We start from the raw sequence: 20,451 nt of genomic DNA on the forward strand, positions 1-20,451 counted from the left end.
TGGACCCAAATCCTATCGTTTTCTCAGCCCAACTGTGTGGATTGCTGTGAAAACATACCTAGTGGCTAGCCCTCTTGAACATGGGGAGGGTTTCCGATAACCGGATCAGTGGGATCTATTCCGGGGCAGGTGGGACCTGTACAAGAAGGAAGGGTTGCATCTAAACTGGAGGGGCACCAATATCCTGGCCGCGAGGTTTGCTAGTGTCACCCGGGAGGGTTTAAATTATAATGGCAGATGGGTGGGAACCAGAGCAATAGGTCAGCAGGTGAAATAAAGGACTGGGAACCAGTGAATATGGCCAGTAGGACTAAGAGGAAGGGCAAGCAGGGAGAAATTACTGAACACAGTGGGACTGGGGGTTTGAAATGCATTTGTTTCAATGCAAGAAGTATAACAAGCAAGGCAGATGAGCTGAGAGCTTGGATTAGTACTTGGGACTATGATGTTATTGCTATTACAGAGACTTGGTTGAAGGATGGACAGGATTGGCAGATAAACATTCCAGGATTTAGATGTTTCAGGCAGGATAGAGAGGGATGTAGAAGAGGTGGGGGAGTTGCAATGTTGGTTAAGGGGAATATCACAGTTGTACGACAGGAGGACACCTCGGTGGGCTCATGCAGTGAGGCAATATGGGTAGAGCTCCGGAATAGGAAGGGTGCAGTCACAATGTTGGGGGTTTACTATAGGCCTCCCAATTGCCGGCGGGAGATTGAGGAACAGTTATGTAGGCAGATTTTGGAAAGATGTAAAAGCAATAGGGTTGTTGTGGTGGGTGATTTTAACTTTCCCTATATTGACTGGGAATCACTTAATGCTAGGGGTTTGGATGGTGCAGAATTTGTAAGGTGCATCCAGGAGGGCTTCCTGAGACAATATGTAGATAGTCCAACGAGGCAAGGGGCAATACTGGACCTGGTATTAGGGAATGAACCCGGCCAGGTGGTTGAAGTTTCAGTAGGGGAGCATTTCGGGAAAAGTGACGATTATTCAGTAAGTTTCAAGGTACTGGTGGATAAGGATAACAGGAGTCCTCGGGTTAAGGTGCTTAATTGGGGGAAGGCTAATTATAACAATATTAGGCAGGAACTGAGGAATCCGGACTGGAGGCGGATGTTTGAGGGCAAATCAACAACTGACATCTGGGGGGGCTTTCAAACGTCAGTTGATAAGAATTCAGGACCGGCATGTTCCTGCTAGGGTGAAGGATAAGCATGGCAAGTTTCAGGAACCTTGGATAACGAAGGATATTGTAAGATTAGTCAAAAAGAAAAGGGAAGCATTTGTAAGGGCTAGAAGGCTGGGAACAGATGAAGCCCGTGGAGAATATAAAGAAAGTAGGGAGAAACTTAAGCAAGGAGTCAGGAGGGCTAAAAGAGGACATGAAAAGTCACTGGCAACCAGGATTAAGGAAAATCCCAAGGCCTTTTATAGATATGTAAAAAGCAAAAGGGTAGCCAGGGAAAGGGTAGGCCCACTCAGGTACAGAGGTGGGAATCTGTGTGTGGAGCCAGAAGAAATGGGAGAGATACTAAATGAATACTTCCCATCAGTATTCACCAAAGAGAAGGACTTAGCGGTCGATTTGTCTAGGGAAGAGTGTGTAGATAGCCTGGATCATGTTGAGATCAAAAAAGAGGAGGTGTTAGGCGTCTTGAAGAATATTAAGGTGGATAAGTCCCCAGGGCCAGATGGGATCTACCCCAGAGTACTGAGGGAAGCAAGGGAGGAGATTGCTGGGGCCTTGACAGAAATCTTTGTATCCTCACTGGCTACGGGTGAGGACCCAGAGTACTGGAGAATGGCCAATGTTGTTCCATTGTTTAAGTAGGGTAGCAGGGATAATCCAGGAAATTACAGGCCGGTGAGCCTTATGTCAGTGGTAGGGAAATTATTGGAGAAGATTCTTCGTGACAGGATTTATTACCATTTGGAAGCAAATGGGCGAATTAGTGAGAGGCAGCATGGTTTTGTGACGAGGAGGTCGTGTCTCACTAACTTGATCGAGTTTTTCGAGGAAATGACAAAGATGATCGACGATGGAAGGGCAGTGGATGTTATATACATGGATTTCAGTAAGGCCTTTGACAAGGTCCCTCATGGCAGACTGGTACAGAAGGTAAAGTCGCACGGGATCAGAGGTGAGCTGGCAAGATGGATACAGAATTGGCTTGGTCAAAGAAGACAGAGGGTAGCAGTGAAAGAGTGCTTTTCTGAATGGAGAGCTGTGACTAGTGGAGTTCCACAGGGATCAGTGCTGGGACTTTGCTGTTTGTAGTATGCATAAATGATTTGGAGGAAAATGTAACTGGGCTAATTAGTAAGTTTGCAGACGATACTAAGGTTGGAGGAGTTGCAGATAGTGAAGAGGATTGTCAAAGGATACAACGGGATGTAGATCGGTTGAAGACTTGAGCGGAGAAATGGCAGATGGAGTTTAATCCGGACAAATGCAAGGTAATGCATTTTGGAAGGTCTAATACAGGCAGAAATTATACAGTAAATGGCAGAACCCTTAAGTGCATCGACGGGCAGAGGGATCTGGGTGTACAGGTCCACAGGTGGCAATGCAGGTGGATAAGGTAGTCAGGAAGGCATATGGCTTGCTTGCCTTCATTGGCAGGGGTATTGAGTATAAAAGCTGGGAAGTCATGCTGCAGCTGTATAGAACCTTGGTTAGGCCACACTTGGAATATTGCGTGCAATTCTGGTCGCCACATTACCAGAAGGATATGGAGGCGTTGGAGAGGGTGCAGAGGAGGTTTACCAGGATGCTGCCTGGTCTGGAGGTTATTAGCTATGAGGAGAGGTTGGAGAAACTCGGATTGTTCTCACTAGGGCGACGGAGATTGAGGGGCGACTTGATAGAAGTTTACAAAATTATGAATGGCATGGACAGAGTAGATAGTCAGAAGCTTTTTCCCAGGGTGGAAGAGTAAATTACTAGGGGACATAGATTTAAGGTGAGTGGAGAAAACTATAGAGGAGATGTGCTGTGCAAGTTTTTTACGCAGAGGGTAGTGAGTGTCTGGAATTCGCTGCCAGAGGAGGTGGTGGAAGTAGGTACGATAGTGGTGTTTAAGAGGCAGCTTGACAAATACATGAATAGAATGGAAATAGAGGGATACGGACCCCAAAAGTGCAAAATGCTTTCGTTGACGGGCAATACGATCGGCGCAGGCTTGGAGGACCGAAGGGCCTGCTCCTGTGCTGTACTTTTCTTTGTTCTTTGTTCTTTAGATCCACTCAGTGTCCAAACCTCCTTCCACCCCTTCTTCCACCCATGCAAGTGCCAGCGTCGATATGCCACGCTGGCAGTATATCCCCACAGTTCTGTCATACTTTCCCCTTCTCCCCACTATCTAGGCCAATGTCCAGGTTGTGGCACCATCCTTGCCAAGGCTCGCCAGTACTCACAATGGCTGAAGTTTCCAGCCAGAACTGACCTCCTGCATGCTCACCACCTTTTTATACCTGGCAAGACTCTGAAACTTCCATCCCCATGTCTTCCCACCCAAATTCTGACCTTTCCCAACTCCGGGCCCACTTCTAATAGGCCAGGAAAATTTAGCCCATACTTTCATTTTAAACACAATCAACATCAACCATTTCTTAATCTGCTTGCGGGATAAATCAGTAGTAGATTCTGTATAACCAAAACAATGTCAATTTCTTTGGTTTGGTATCACATCGATATGCAGGGTCCACTTTACACTGCAAATGAGAAACAATTAGAAGTAGGTTGACTGCACGTTTCATGGGATTTCCCACCCCAAATACTGAAATGCAAAACGATGTAACAAATATTTAACTTTATAATTATCTGTTATCTCATGTTTCAATAGGAATGAAATGGACAAATATTTTTTAAAATTTACACATTTGCAATTATATGGCTTTTCTCATTCCCACCGGAATGCTCAACCCTCTTTGCACCCAAACATAAATCGTGGTATAATAATAACTAACCACATACCATGGACAGTAAGCATGGCTGTTGACTTGCAATCCACCGCATCACATGTGTATTGCGCTTGGTGTTCATTTCCACAACGGTGAATGATCAGGCTTCTTTGCCTTCCTTTAGATATAAGGTTATATCCTTTCCCTGGTTTAATCTCCACATCATCCTGCAGAAAATCAAATCATAATGATACAGATGTACAACTGGAAACTATTTAACATTAGCCACCAAGATTCATAGTGAGCTGAAGATCGATCAAAACCTTCATTCTCGGTTACAAGATAAATTCTAGGGATTGGACTTTCCAAATTGTCAAAGCTTTAATTTATTTTCAGAAAAAAATATAGTAAAAAGGAAAACCTGCAAATGCTAGAAATTTGAAAACAAAATACATATAAAATATTAGTCAGTGCATGTGAAGAATAAGAATTTGAAGCCTCCCGTCAGCAGAAATGGAGCAATTAAGCCGAAAATAGTGGAGAACAATGTGTGATAATACCACAGTACATTACCAACAAGTGTAAGTTCAGTGGAAAGTATAATCAAGCTCACTGCAAAAATGGCAGGTTAGATTAATGTTACCCCCACTGAGTTAGGTTGGCAGTTCTTGCTGCTGTTTTTTTTATGCTGATAGATTTGTCAGTCTCTGGTAAAGCTCAGACTCAAATCTGTTGAGGTTGCCACTTTTTTCAGTAATCTTAATGGCAGGAAAAACAAGCACTCAATGCTGAGATATGATTTTTGGAACCATGTGACAGATGCTGCTCTAACCTGCCTGATGGAACAGGCAGGTACTGTATCGATTGAATCTGATTGCGCTGAATCCTGGTAACCTGTAAGATTAAGAATAGGTACAAATATTAAACAATGGCAGGAATTTTCTGTTCCCGCCAGCAGCAGGAATCTTAGCGAGTAAGGGCACTCGATTTGGCATGGTTGAAAAAGCTGGCAGAAAATTAGTTTAGCATTTTGTTCTCCTGACTTTGATGGCAAGTTAAAGGCGGGTCAAGTTTCCCACTGATCTATGTTGGGAACCACATTTGCATCTCATGAATGCTCATTAAAAGGCCAACTCATCGGAATTACGTTCTCCCTCCAAATTAAGTGCCCTGCCAGCGGATAATTAGAACAATCTGTTTTATGACTGTATATAAGTGGCGCACACTTGGTGAGCTTCAGTTCATCCAGGACTTGGAGGTCAGTAGACACTACTTTTGCCTTCCTTTAAGACTGCAGCTGTGAAATATCAGGTGCCTGTAGCACAATCTGTGCTGAGGCTGGGCACAGGAGGCAAGACTAGTGGGGAGGAGTGAGACAGAGGCAGGACGAGGGGGTGCCAAGGAACAGAGAGGAGTAGTGAAAAACTGTCTTGGGGCAAGAGTTATCAGACAGTCCGTGGAAGAGTCAGTGACTGTTCTGGGGCTGAGGCCACGCTGTCGGGGGCACAATGAGGAGACTTTCCTGGGACTGAGGCCACGCTGTTGGAGGCTTATCAAAGAGACTGTCCTGGGGCTGAGGCCACGATGTCTGGGTCATATTTTAAGAGACTGTCCTAGGGCTGAGGCCACACTGTTGGGTCACATTGAAAAGACTGTCCTGGGGCTGTAAGGGCAATGTTAGAGGGCTCTGCATAACATGCATGTCTTGATCCCGGTCTTGAGTGGCCTCTATGTGCAGTGACGATCGTGCACAGTATGGTGTGCAGGACGTGGCCTGTCACCGAAGGCATTTGGTCCTTGGGGTTTGAGTCATGGTACTGTGAGGCAGAGGGCACAGTAACGTTCACGGGAGGCACATGGATCCTGTTTGTCGGTAGCTAAAAAATCATGGGTGAGTATTGGATGGTCTCATGGGGGAGCTTTGAGAAGTATGGGTGCATGTGGCCTCGAGAAGGGGAGGGGCCATGTCGACAAACAGCATAGGAGCATCAACATTACAAAGTTTAGGGGGGAGAACAGGGATTCTCAGAGGCTGGATAGTGACAAGAGGAATGGGAATTAGGAGGCAGTGAGTATGGAGGAGGATGGGAGGAACTTGCTGGGTGATAGGGGGAAGTTGGAATCTGGCCTCACTCACCAAAGTCAACAGCACCATTTTCACATTCACCTAAGAATGACACAGTTTGAAAAACAAGCTGGAAAAAATCATTTGGGGAATGTGGGAGGAGTTCAGCCAAACAATTTTGGGCCGATTGAAGGAGCACCCTATAAATTTCCTGCTCAAACCATGGAGAGCATGGCTCAGTGGAGTGCTAGAATCCAGGGTCCTTTACTAATGTTGCACATTTAGGCAACAATCCATTAGGTATAGGTGCTGTGGTGCATTTGGTTTTAATTGGCATCTGATCCATAGAGAAGTATGTGAGGATGGATGTAGGGTCAGACAATCGAGGTTCAGAGCTGCTGTGCAGAGGCAACACGGACCCTACAAACCTCAATGTTTCCAGCATCCTGGTCATAGCATTCAAGGCACCATACTTGCAGTCATGACATAAGTACAAAGATTGGGTATCGATATTTATTGTCAAGGCCACTGGAGGACAATTACCAGAAGCCTGACTGTGGATTATAGGACATAGGTCTTTTGAGCCTAATTGAGATCCTCATTGTGAATGCGTAGTCACGTTTGAGGGGAATGCTCAGCCTCCAGTCATCCTCCAGAATATCTTTCTGCAAGGGGTGGCCTTGGTACGCCATGTGCAGACTGAGGGCAGGTCAAGGGCTAGAGGCTGAATTCCTGCCTTGTATATGGAGGGAGACAATTCAAGGGGAACTTTCACTGATTGCTCAATTGTATTCATTGACAGATACAAGATGGAGTAGAGAATGCAGGCTGCAGGCAATGCTACCTTGTTGATAGCTATGATTAGAATGAGAAGGGTCCGTTGTCGAATAGCACAACTCAAGGAAGACCATTGCCCCGAAGGTCAAGAGCCTGTGGGGCCCAAGAGCCTGTGGGGCCCAAGAAGTCCCAAATGCTCCGAGGAGGGGTCAAATCCACAAAGTCTTTTGGCACGACCAAGGATCTACAGAAGACTCATACATGGAGATGAGCAAAAGACATTGCCACAGGTGCCTTAGCTTGTCCAGGGATGTGGTTGCTCACATTTGCCACATTCTCCGTGAGGAACTCATGCTGCAGAGGCTTGGAGGGCATACAATGCCAGTTGCTCTGAAGGTTACTGCCGCACTGAACTTTATTGCCAATGGATCCTTCCAGGGCTCCGCTGGGGACCTTTGCAGAATCTCACAATCGGCGGCATACAAATGCATAAGGAAGGTGAAAGATGGCCTTTTCAGTAAAGCTCACCATTATGTGCAGTTCCACATGGATGAAGCAAGCCAGACTGCCAGAGCTGTGGGATTCGTTGCAATCTCAGCTTTCCCACAAGTGCAAGGCACCATGAACTGCACACAAGTGGCCTTGAGTGCTCTCTGGTACCTGTGAGAATCTCTGAACATCCAGCTCATTTGTGATCATAGAAAGCAGATCCAGTATGTTTGTGCTAAGTACCCAAGGAGCTCACACGACTCTTGCATTTTGAGTCACTCGCAGGAGCCAGGGGTATCTGAGGGACCTCAGCATTAGAGAGTTGGCTCCTCGGTGATAAGGGATACTCCCAGAAGACATGGTTAATGATGCCTGTTTGTCGGCCACAAGGGTGCATCTGAGGTGGGATACAATGCTGCACGTTCTGCCAAAAGGTTCTTGATAGAGCAAACTGTTGACCTCTTAAAAGATGCACTTCCGATATTTGGGCAGGTCAAGCTGGGCTCTCCAATACTCACCACAGAAAGTGTCACGCATCATCGTTGTTTGCTGCACCCTGTATAAGAGGATGCGATTTAGGGGAGGCAATGGCGTAGTGGTATTGTCGCTGGACTGGCAATCCAGAGACCCAGGATAATGCTCTGGGGACCCAGGTTTGAATCCTGCCACAGCAGATGGTGAAATTTGAATTCAATAATTCAATCAAGTTCAATAGTTTGGTCATTGCCATGACCATGGTTGTTGTAAAAACCCATCTGGTCCACTAATGCCCTTTAGAGAAAGAAATCTGTTATCCTTACCTGGTCTGGCCTACATATGACTCCAGACCGACAGCAATGTGGTTGACTCTTAAAATGCCCTCTGAAATGGCCTAGCAAGCCACTCAGTTGTAACAAACTGCTACAAAGTAACAAAACAGGAATGAAACCGGACATGCCACCTGGCATCGACCTAGGAAATATATTGCCGTTCCTTCACAATCATTGGGTCAAAATCCTGGAATTCCCTTCCTAACAACACTGTGGACTGCAGCAATTCAAGAAGACAGCTTACCACCACCTTCTCAAGGGCAACTAGGGATGGGCAATAAAAAAAGGAAGAGGACATAAGGAGGCTACAAAAGGATATAGATAGGTTAGGTGAGTGGGCAAAGCTCAGGAAAATGTGAAATTCTCCATTTTGGCAGGAAGAATAAAAAAGCATATTATCGAAATGGTGGGAGATTGCAGAACTCTGAGATATAGAGGGATCTGGGTGTCCGAGTGCATGAATTGCATAAGGCTAGTATGCAGGTACAGCAAGTAATTAGGAAAGCTAATAGAATGTTATCATTTATTGCAAGGGGAATTGATTACAAAAGTAGGGAGTTTATGTTTCAGTTATACAGGGCATTGGTGAGACCACATCTTTGGTATTGTGTACAGTGTTGGTCTCCTTATTTAAGGAAGGAAGTAAATGCGTTGGAAGGTTCAGAGAAGGTTTACCAGACTAATACCTTGAATGGGTGGGTTGTCTACTGAGGAAAAGCTGGTCAGGCCAGACCTGCATCCGCTGGAGTTTAGAAGTGTAAGAGGCAACTTGATTGAAACATATAAATCCTGAGGACACTTGGCAGGGTGAATGTGGAAAGGATGTTTCCTCTTGTGAGAGAATCTAGAACTAGGGGTCACAACTTAAAAATAAGGGGTCGCCCACTCAAGACAGAGATGAGGAGAATTTGTTTTCCTTCAGAGGCCCTTGAGCCTTCGAAACTCGCCTCCTTAAAAGGCAGTGTAGGCAGAACCTTTGAATTTTTTAAGGCAGAGGTAGATAGATTCTTGATAAGCAAGGGGGTGAAAGGTTCCTGGGGGTAGGCAGGAAAGTGGAGTTGAGGTTAAAATCAGATCAGGCATGATCATATTGAATGCCAGATCAGGCTCAAAAGGCCAAGTGGCCTATTCCTCCCAATTTGTATGTTCTTATGTACGTATATTTGTATGCAAAAGGGGGATGTGTTACCAGAGGGAGACAATGAGGAGCTGGACGGCTCTTCGGACGAGGAAGACTTAGAAGGGCTCTGAGGAGGGCGAGGATTCAGACGAGCCATGAGAATGCCGTTGCATAGGCACAACATGGCAGACATGTCCATGACAACCTCATAGCTACAAGATTTCAAGAGGAATAAGGTGAAGACAAGTGTTCACAGTCAAAATTATCTTCAGGCTTTCATGCAGGGGACACAACAAAACCTTCATTCTCAGCACTAACGTATCAGAAAAGGTCATCAATCTTACAATGATCACTGAAGCAACATAAGTCACCTTCTGCCCTAACGATGGGGTCATCCTTGGAAGGTACAGTAGCCTTGGGAACATGTGGCCACTGAGGAATGTGATTAATACTCCATTAGCACACGTCCTTAAGCAACTACACATTGTGCAGTCATTTCAATCATGGTCTCAACATGTCAGTGGCCATGGGAACTTTCAAGCGTCTGAAAATCCATTGCACACATGGATGCACTCATGCCAGTATTACAACAGCTTAGCAAGGCAGTGCTAACAGGAAAAACATTTGTCTCAAAAGGGAGCAGCATCTGGACTGCACCATCTCTCCAATCACCAGCTCTCATAGATGAATGCAGAGGCCACATCTTGCTAGTGAACCTATATGCCTTTGGACATCAGGACAGAGTGACCTGTTACTTTACATCATACACCCAAAGCTGTGAGTTATGTTTGCATTGTCCTCACAGAAAGTGGCTCAGCAGAACCATGATTTTATTATTCACAGACATTCATGACCCTGCATTGGTCAAAAGCCTGCCAAGTTTATGTCCTGCAGTACTTTGTAATGCTATTAAAACAATGCAATGGTACTTCTTCTGAGTCCTCAGCGGGATTGGGAAGAAGTTGTCATTGACTGCTGTGTCAATACTGAGTGGGCCATATTTCTTCCAAATATCAAAGTACTTTGACATTGTCCAGCTCACAAAGGCCAATCCTTTCTATGTAAATTAAGTCAATAAGAGCACAGTCATACAATGAATTCCATATCGAGATGCATATTGTTCCTTTATAGAAGGATCCCGTAAAGCACCACTAGGCAACCGTTCAGGAACAAAGTAAGATCCTCACAGGTAAGTAGATGGCTTCATCAGGGTGAGCACACACCTCTGACATCACACATTCATTCACCTGAAGCAGACATTTCTATTGTCACTGAGTGAAACCAACTTCCATCATTCAGCGTCATACATGGGGAGAGTGGGAACTAAGACATGAATAGCTTAAATGCGGAGATGATAACAGGTTGCATGGAGGCATGGAAGCCTATGGTGCTCAATGATGAATATTACTTTACACAAAAACTTCCTGTCATAAAATAAAAGCCATTGCAAAGGACACTTGGGAGAAACTATATTAACATTTGTCGCGACAAATACTTGGGCCACCCACAGACTTCAGTCCAATAGCATCAGCATAATCGTTAACCTTGATGAGCAATTCTCCTGAGGCCAAACATGGGCAAGGATTCCTCCTACTGATTACCATGTACCACCCTCCCTCAGTTGATGAATCAGTACTCCTCCATGTTGAACACCACTTAGAGGAAGCACTGAGGGTGGCAAGGGTGCAGAATGTACTCTGGGTGGGGGCCGTCAATGTCCATCTCCAAGAGGGGCTCGGTAACACGACTACTGACCAAGCTGGCCAAGTCCTAAATGACATAGCTGCTAGACTGGGTCTGCAGCAGGTGGTGAAGGAACCAACAGGAACGAAAAAATTACTTGACCTGATCCCCACCAACCTGCCTTCCATAGATCCACATGTCCATGACAGTATTGGTAGCAATGTCCAGCTCACAACTGTTATGGAGATGAAATCCCACCTTCACATTGAGGATACCCTCCATCGTGACATGTGGCACTATCACCATGCTATATGGGATAGATTTCGAAGAGATCTAGCAACTCAAAATGAGGGGCTGTGGGCCATCAGCAGCAGAAAAATTGTACTCAAATACAATCTGTAACCTCATAGCCTGGCATATCCCCCACTCTATCATTACCATCAAGCCAGGGGATCAACCCTGGTTCAATGATGTGTGCACAAGAGCATGCCAGGAGCAGCACCAGGCATACCTAAAAATGAGGTGTCAACCTGCTTAAGCTATAACACAGGACTACTTGCATGACAAACAGCATAAGCACCAAGTGATAGACAGAGCTAAGCGATCCCACAACCAACGCATCAGATCTAAGCTCTGCAGTCCTGCCACATCCAGTCGTGAATGTTGGTGCACAATTAAACAACTCATGGGAGCAGGAGGCTACACAAATATCCACATCCCCAATGCTGGGGGAGCCCAGCACATCAGTGCAAAAGATAAGGCTGAAGCATTTGCTACAATCTTCAGCCAGAAGTGCTGAGTGGATGATCCATCTCGGCCTCCTCCGGAGGTCCTCAGCATTACAGATGCCAGTCTTCAGCCAATTCCATTCATTCCACGTGATATCAAGGAATGGCTGAAGGCACTGAATACTGCAAAGGCTATGGGCCCTGACAATATTCGGCAACAGTACTGAAGACTTGTGCTCCAGAACTTGCCACGCCCCTAGCCAAGCTGTTCCAGTATCACATGAGCTGGTACATGTCAAGGAACATTAATGAAAAAATGTATTTAATTTATAAACCCTTCATGAAACCTCATTCCGCCCATGGATGAGGTTCCACGAAAAATGCAATGGCCGCCTGGGCTCTTCGCCTGCCTGCCAACCTTAAAGTTGGACAGTCAGCCCAGTTTATTACTTTAGTTGGTATTTAACTGGCCTTAATAGACCTTAGACAGTTCGCCGGGCGCGCAGCCGAGTTGGCTGCGTGCCTGCCGAACTGAAGATCTAAATGACGCGCAGCGACATTGGGATGCACGCCCGACGTCACCCCACATCATTTTACGTGTCGGCGAGCAGGCCCCACCCCCGCTCGCCGAGCCGAAAATTCTGGCCCTGGAGTATTATGTGTAGTTTTGGTCTCCCTACCTTAGAAAGGATATACTTGCCATAGAGGGACTGCAGCAAAGGTTCCCTAGGCTGATACCAGGGATGGCTGGACTGTCGTATGAGGAGAGATTGGTTCAACTGGGCCTGTATTCACTAGAGCTTAGAAGAATGAGAGGAGTTCTGATTGAAACGTGTAAAATTCTAACAGGGCTAGACAGACTAGATGCAGGGAGGATGTTTCTCCTGGTTGGGGGGTCTAGAACCAAGGGCCACAGTCTAAGGATATGGAGCAGGCCATTTAGGGCTGAGATGAGGCAAGTGATGTTGAGTGAGACAAGTGAGGAGATAGCAGGGGGGATGGCAATAATTTTCAACACCTCTCTGGCCACAGGAGAGGTGCCAGAGGACTGGAGGACAGCCAATGTGGTACCGTTATTCAAGAAGGGAGAAAGGGATAAACCAGGGAGCTACAGACCAGTCAGTCTAACCTCAGTGCTGGGGAAGCTATCGGAAGCAATTCTGAGGGACAGAATTAATCTACACTTAGAGAGGCAGGGATTAATCAAGGACAGTCAGCATGATCTTGTCAAGGGGAGGTCATGTCTGACCAATTTGATTGAATTTTTCAAAGAGGTGACCAGGTGTGTAGATGAGGGGAATGCATTTGATGTAGTCTACCTGGACTTCAGCAAGGCTTTTGATAAGGTCCCGCATGGGAGACTGATAACGAAGGTAACAGCCCATGTGATCCAAGGCAATTTGGCAAATTGGATCCAGAATTGGCTGGGTGGCAGGAAGCAGAGGGTGATGGTCGAGGGGTGTTTTTGTGACTGGATGCCTGTGTCCAGTGGGGTTCCACAGGGATAGGTGTTGGGTCCCTTGCTGTTTGGGGTATATATAAGCGATTTAGACTTGAATGTAGGAGGGATGATCAGTAAGTTCGCGGATGACAGAAAAATTGGTGGGGTGGTAAATAGTGAGGAGGATATAGACAAGCTGGTCAAATGGGATGATCAGTGACAAATGGAATTTAATCCGGATAAGTGTGAGGTGTTGCACTTGGGCAGGACAAACAAAGCACAGGAATACATGATGAAGCTAGGGCCCTGGGAAGTACCGAGGATCAGAGGGACCTTGGTGTGCATGTCCACCACCAGTCCCTTAAGGTAGCATGACAAGTAGATAAGATGGTTAAGAAGGCATATGGGATACTTGCCTTTATTAGCCGAGGCACAGAATATAAGAGCAGGGAGGTTATGCTGGAACTGTATAAAACGCTGGTTAGGCCACAGTTGGAGTATTGCGTGCAGTTCTGGAATCCGCATTATAGGAAGGATGTGATTGCACTAGAAAGAGTGCAGAGGAGTTTACCAGGATGTTGCCTGGGCTGGAAACTTTTAGTTATGAGGAGAGATTGGATAGACTGGGATTATTTTCCTTGGAGCAGAGGAGATTGAGGGGGGACATGATTGAGGTATATAAAATTATGAGGGGCTTAGATAGGGTAGACAGGAAGGAACTTTTCCCCTTGGTGGAGGGATCAATAACCAGGGGGCATAGATTTAAGGTAAGGGGCAGGAGGTTTATAGGAAATGTGAGGAAGAATTTTTTCACTCAGAGGGTGGTGGGAATCTGGAACTCACTGCCTAAAAGGGTGGTAGAGGCAGGAACCCTCACAACTTTTAAGAAGTATTTGGATGTGCACTTGCGATGCCATGGCATACAATGCTATGGGCCTAGTGCTGGAAAGTGGGATTAGAATAGCTAGGTACTTGTTTGACCGACGCAGACTCAATGGGCTCAAGGACTTTTTTCTGTGCTGTAGACCTCTATGACTCGATGAGGAAAAATTTCTTCACTCAAGAGGCTGATCAACCTGTGGAACCCTCTACCACAGAAGGCTGCAGAGACCAGGTCATTGAGTATATTCAAGAAAGAAATTGATAATTTTTTGGATATTAGGGGCATCAAGTGGTATGGAGAGAAAATGGGAATATGGCAATGAGATAGAGGATCAGCCATAATCATATTGAATGGCAGAGCAGGCTCGATGGGCCGAATGGCCTACTCCTGCTCCTAATTTCTATGAGTAACTCACCACCTGACTCCCCAAAGCCTGTCCACCATCTACAAGCCACAAGTCAGGAGTTTCACAGCATACTCCCCACTTGCCTGGATGAGTGCAGTTCCCACAACACTCAACAAGCTTGACACCATTCAGGACAAAGCAGCCCACTCTACTGGTACCACATCCACAAACATTCACTCCCTCCACCACTGATGCACAGTAGCAGCAGTGCGTACCATCGACAAGGTGTACTGCAAGAATTCGCCAAGGCTGCTTCGACAGCACCTTCCAAACCCACGACAACTACCATCTAAAAAGACAAGGGCAGCAAATAAGGTGGGAACACCATCACTTGCAAGTACACTCCAAGCTACTCACTATCCTGACTTGGAAATATATTGTTGTTCCTTCACTGTCACTGGGCCAAAATCCTGGAACTCCCTTCCTCACAGCACTGTGGGTGTACCTACACCACAGGGACTGCAGCAGTTCAAGAAGGCAGCTCACCACCATCTTCTCAAGGGCAACTAAGGATGGGCAATAAATGCTGGTGCAGCCAGCAAAGCCCACGTCCCATGAATGAATAAAAAAATGTCTGCCTGAGATCGAAGGGTCACAGATGTATTGTCCAGCCATTATTGTCACATATGAATCGTCTTTGTTAATGTCACAGATGTGGAAATAAAGGCTAATCACTGTGATGAATTTGTGTGAAGCTTAATGCAACTCATTGCGGGTGTACATTTTTGACCCTTGAATGAACATGCATCACATCGATTAGCCATTGAATACCTGAGACTTGGAGAAGGATAAATGCCAAATATATTTACAATAGTGAAGAGTATATACAGTGATTGAGCACTCATGCCACGATTGTGCATTCAAAGCTTATTAATTTTTCTTACCCTACAAATTAACTCCTCTTCCCCTCCCCCACTGGTGCAACGAGTGCAGCAGAGGTGGAGGCAGCCTGCTGACTGGTATGCCCTGTTGTCTGAGGTGACTTTGATAGGCGTCCTCTGGTGGCCTGAGGCCTAAAGGACCCCAGCCTGCTCAGGATCTCCTGCTCTAGGGCAGGTGCACCCTCCTCAGCCTGACCTGCTGGAGTAGAGGGAATTTGCAGCGGCAGGACACCCTTGGAGTGTCCTAGGGGTGTCTGGCTGGTGCTCCTCCTCCTCCCTATGGATGCCTGAGGGCCTATCCCTGACTACTTGAGGAGAAGGGGCAGCTGTGGGGAGGTCAAGGTGCCCCATCCCCCCTCTCGGCTAGCCACTGCTGGAACACACCCATGGCTAGAGCGATGCTATGCAGGTCCGAGTGTAAATTGCAAAGGAACTGCTGGACCTGCATCTCCAAGGCAGCCACCAACCTTCCCATGGAGACTTCAATGCACTCACATGCCGGAGCCACGACATCAGACAGAACGTGGATGGACTCCTCCAACTTTCTTTCCAGTCTGCTGATGGCCTCTGACAACTTTGCCTGATGATCCCCTGCCTGTCTCTGCATCTCCAACATTTCTCTCAGGGCCGATTCCAGAGGCTCGTCATTGGACTTCGATTCAGCAGGGGCTTGGTCTCCAGCAGTCCTTCAAATGTTGGAGACCTCAGCTGTCACTGCCTCCAGCTGCTGTGGAACCTGTGTCTGTGAAGTGACCGCCAGATTGTAAACCCACGCCTACTCTAGAACTGAGTCCCTGAGAACTGAGGCGCGTGTAACTGCACTGGTGGAGGTTGCAGGTGAAGCAGTGATCGGTCTTCATCAGATGGTTGTTCTGCATCATCATCTGAGCTGGTCTGGGGCTGAGGGACTTATTGGAGGATGTCCTCTGCCTTTTCTTGCTGGTTGCTGGAATAGAGAGAAGAAATAATTAGTGATGACTAGGCAGGCTCCTACACCATAGGTCACTCACAGTCATTGTCTGCAGGTGGCTAATGCAAATTTAATGCACCCTCACTGGCTTGTTTGGGGGAGGCCAAGTTTGCCTTCCACCCATTAATGATCGCTATACTCTCCATCCAGCTCTGCAGCCTGTTCCTCATTGGGGAGGGTGTCCTCAACTCTGGGGTCCCCCCTCCAGTCTTCGCTTTCTCCCTTTCGTTGTGGGAGATCTTATCCTGCATAAAGATAGATGGATTGACTGTGAGCACTATGAATGAAAGAGCAGTTCAGAGGCATGCATGCATGTTTTGTCTGCTGAGCCCTCCCCAGTAAGGGATTAAGACGCCGCTTGTGCAGGATCTTACATGAGATGGTGATCTTAAAGTGGCTGGCAGGCATTCAGTGCTGATGTCCATCTGCTGGTAGTGTGTGATATCCCTGTGGACTCTAACCCTTAGACTGCCTGATGCACTTACGACAGTGTCAGATTTGAGTGAGTAGAAGTTTCACTTACTCTGGCGGAACGTAACAGATTATCCATCCTTTTCCTGCACTGCAGAGTGGTCCTTTTTTGTTTCCCACAAGCGCTGACCTCCCCAGGGACCTCTTCTCAGGCCGGCATGGTCAGGTGAGAGGACCTCCTGCCCCCACCTCTCGGAAAGAAGGATGGCCTAGAGGAAAATCCCCAGGTAGACCTTGCTGAACCATGGAGCGGAGGATTTGGATCTTTCAGGTGCCATGGAGTACCTGAATGACACAACACCTGGCCAGCAGTGAGCAAATGTCTGTCTGGGTGTTGTTTAAATATGGCACCAGGACCTTCAACCCCATGAGGTGATGACATGATGGAACAATCCCTGCCACGAGATTCACTGAGCTCCTTGCTGATGCACAATTAATGAGCTGAAAAGCGGAAGGTTGCGTGGGTTCATCCAACCCGCTGCCCAGCAGGAATCATGCCAACTATTCTGCCCCCTACCACCCTTTAGTTTCCAGGATAGAAAATTCCAGACCAACAGATGAGGCAAATGACATTCGGGTTCTGCAGCTATGGGGGAAATATTGCATATTTTCATGTAAGCATAAAGGAAACCCGGTTTAGGTCACAGCGGATGTCACTATTACCTCCAAGTCATGCAATCATAGGAGTATGTGCCAGCAGTCTAATTCAACTCTACAAAAGCAAGGTGCTCAGAACGTTTATGGGAGTTCCTGAAACCCCAAACCTAACCTAACCAAATCAATTCTTATTTCAAATTTTAAAGAGGGGAATGATATTAATAGATTTATTCAGGTATCTAAACTGTTAGCTAACGATTGCAAATAGGACAAATATAAGTGGGAGTTTAGTCATTAATGCCGCTCACTATAATAGGGAATGAGGCAGAAATGGAGAAAACAAACAAGAATAACACATATAAAAGTAAAATACTGCAGATACTGGAAATCTGAAATAAAAACAGAAAATGCTGGAAATACTCAGCAGGTCTGGCAGGATCTGCGGAGAGAGAAACAAGAGTTAACGTTTGGAGTCCAATATGACTTCTTCAGAAATGGAGGGAAGTAGAAATATGATGGATCTTATGCTGTTGAAAAAGGGAGGAGGGGTAGGTGGAGCTAAATATAAGGTCAGGTTAGGTTAGAGGGTATGGGAGATTAAATGACAAAGACATCATGGAACAAAAGACAAAGGGAATGGTAATTATAGAATTAAAGACTAAAGCTAAGGGGTAACGTAAAATTTCATTGGCCTTATTTGTCCAGCTTTTTTTTGTATATTCATACAGGAGATGTGGGTGTCGCTGGCAAAGACAGTGGGTTAGGTTTTATAGCCCCCTGCCAGGCATGTTTTTGGCAGAGGGAGGGGGAGGCCATGTAAAATACAAGGGGTGTTCAGCTCGCCCACCACCTTCCCGCCCAACCCTGAGCTATCCCACATAATATGTTAGGTAGGTAGTTGCTGACATCAGCAGTCCACCCACCATATTTAAATAAAGAATTAAAGGTCAATTGAGTTTGTTACCAAGCCAATTGACTGGGATATTTTCTGCCCACATCATAATATGGTTGGTGTGGGCAGGCAGACAGGAGTGGGCAGGCTGTTTTCTGAGGCCAAGTTGAAAAAAGGCAGGATGGAATGGGGGTGCATATCATTCAGGGGATGCACCCCCACCCCACCCCAAGATGTCACCACCTCTTCATTCTGCACTGCCTATCCTCCAAAACTCAGCCCCTTCACCCCCATCTCCCACTTCCCTGGGCTCTCAGATCCCTCCCCACTCTAAAAGCCCGGGACTTACCTGTCTCTGGCAACAATTGCTCTTCTTTCTGCTCCTCCTTGCAGTTCTGGCAGCGCCCACTACTGAGCTCTGGTGCAGCTGGGACTGCAAGAGCTGCTGGCCAATCTGATTGGCAGCAACTCTTGAGGGCGGACTTCCTCCCACTGAGGGGTGGAAGTTCCACTCTCACCTAGTTTAGCCTCCTGGCAGTGCTTTACAGCTGCAGGGCGGGCTTCTTCCAGGTGCGCTGGCTGTAGGCCAGCTTTCCTTAGAAGGGAGGGCCCCTTAAAATCCAGCCCTGCATTAAATGTTCATCACTAATTGCCTTTGACAAGATGGTGGTGAGCAACCTTCTAGAACTGCTGCTGTCCATGTGACCATGTGGTGTAGGCACATGCACAGTGCTGTTAGGGAGGGAGTTCCAGGATTTTGACTCATTAACGGTGAAGGAATGGCAATATAGTTCCAAGTGAAGATGGTGTGTCCCTTGGAGGAGAGCTGGAAGGTGATGGTGTTCATTTTGTTTCAATCTCTGTAGAGACCAATAGCTTTTAAAAAGAAATTCGAACTTCCAGTGATTAGCTGAAAGAATGGCACAACAAGTTTTCATGTTTTACTGTAGAAGTTAACCACATATTATTTTTGTAGGCAACTCATACTTTAGACTACAGAGTAGAACTTTCCATTTTTACACTTAACACAAAAAATCCCACTTCCTGGTTATACTTTACACTGTAAGTAGACATTCAAATCTCATGGAACCAGTCCAAAATGATTCTTAGTTCCCAAGGGTTTACTTCCAGGTAGAAATACTAATTAGCTATCCTTTAAAGACTCCAACTCAATTCTATCTTGAAATCAGGTGGCCAGTTCAAAGTATAACTGTGTACAATCTGACAATCTTAACATCTCCCTTAGACTTGGAGAGTAAGACCGGGATTTGCATCCTCAAGGCAGGTAGTTGGAGTCAGTAAAATTCCCAGCTCTGTCTGCCCACCTTCAGCTCGCAAGGATGGGATTTTCATTGTCAGGGGCAGGTAAAGGCTAGAGTCAGGAAAGCCAACCCGGGAAAAAGTTTGCAGGCAGCCAAAGGGACAGCCAGGTGCCGAGGCAGGCTGTTTAAAGAGCCCGCCATGCCATCTCAGTTAAAATAAAAACAGAAAGGCCCATTCATTGACAACTTTCCACTTTCTTGAAAAAAATACCTTTTTACTACAGCCTAATAAAAGTGACAATCGTCCAGACCCTTTAAAGTTTCAATAATTGAAACTGCGGGCACTTGAAACCTCAATCTTGTGTAAATAAACATTGTGAAATTGACAGAACAGATCTGAGAGCCAGACCTGTCAATCAAGCAATGTTTTCTCCAGGGCTCAGGCATTTCTAATGGATTCCAAAGCACTCAGCCAGTCCTCATTATGTATTCTTGGCATAGCTGGGCATGGGGACAGGAGGGGTCATAGGGATTGCTTGGGGAGCACACCTTGGCATGGAGGCATGAGGAGGACCTCGTGAACTTACCCTTTTAAAGGTCCCCTCATGCAGACTATGGTTCACGACACCTCTGAGGTGCCATGAACCATTGAAAATTGGCCCGACTCCATGGAAATTGAGAAGGACTAAGACATGCCTATCCCTACAATGGAGTCGGCCAAGATGGAAGCGCAGGGTGCGGGCTTTTGAATATTAGAAACCCTGGGGATGGGGACGGAATTCCTGGAATCTGGTCCAACCTCCATTTTTAAAGGGCTCCAGAGTCATCCCAACTCGGTGAAAATCCAGGCCTGATAGTCTATCCACTGTCAGCACAGATGTTTCTGCCATTGTCCACAAGTATGAACACCATGCGCTTTCCTCTGAGTAAAACAACATGGACCCCTCTTTAATCTTTAACAATCAAACTACCCAGCTTTACTGTCAGCAGAATGCAGAACAGGTCATATGACCCCCTTCATTCCTCCATTTTACTCTAAATTAAAACACATTGCTAAAACATCCTATAAAA

The 20,451-nt window shown here is 46.3% G+C and overlaps 1 protein-coding gene across 1 annotated transcript in view; it reads right to left on the reverse strand.

Annotated features, from left to right (window-relative positions):
• obscnb (obscurin, cytoskeletal calmodulin and titin-interacting RhoGEF b) overlaps positions 1 to 20,451 on the reverse strand; it is a 691,209-nt gene that overhangs the window by 523,893 nt on the left and 146,865 nt on the right. The window contains exon 18 of the mRNA XM_078536828.1: positions 3,980 to 4,133. Within this exon, the coding sequence (XP_078392954.1) occupies positions 3,980 to 4,133 (154 nt within the window). The remainder of the gene's footprint in view (positions 1 to 3,979; positions 4,134 to 20,451) is intronic.

The sequence above is a fragment of the Cetorhinus maximus genome, chromosome 3, assembly GCF_964194155.1.
Source record: "Cetorhinus maximus chromosome 3, sCetMax3.hap1.1, whole genome shotgun sequence".
NCBI lineage: Eukaryota > Metazoa > Chordata > Chondrichthyes > Lamniformes > Cetorhinidae > Cetorhinus > Cetorhinus maximus.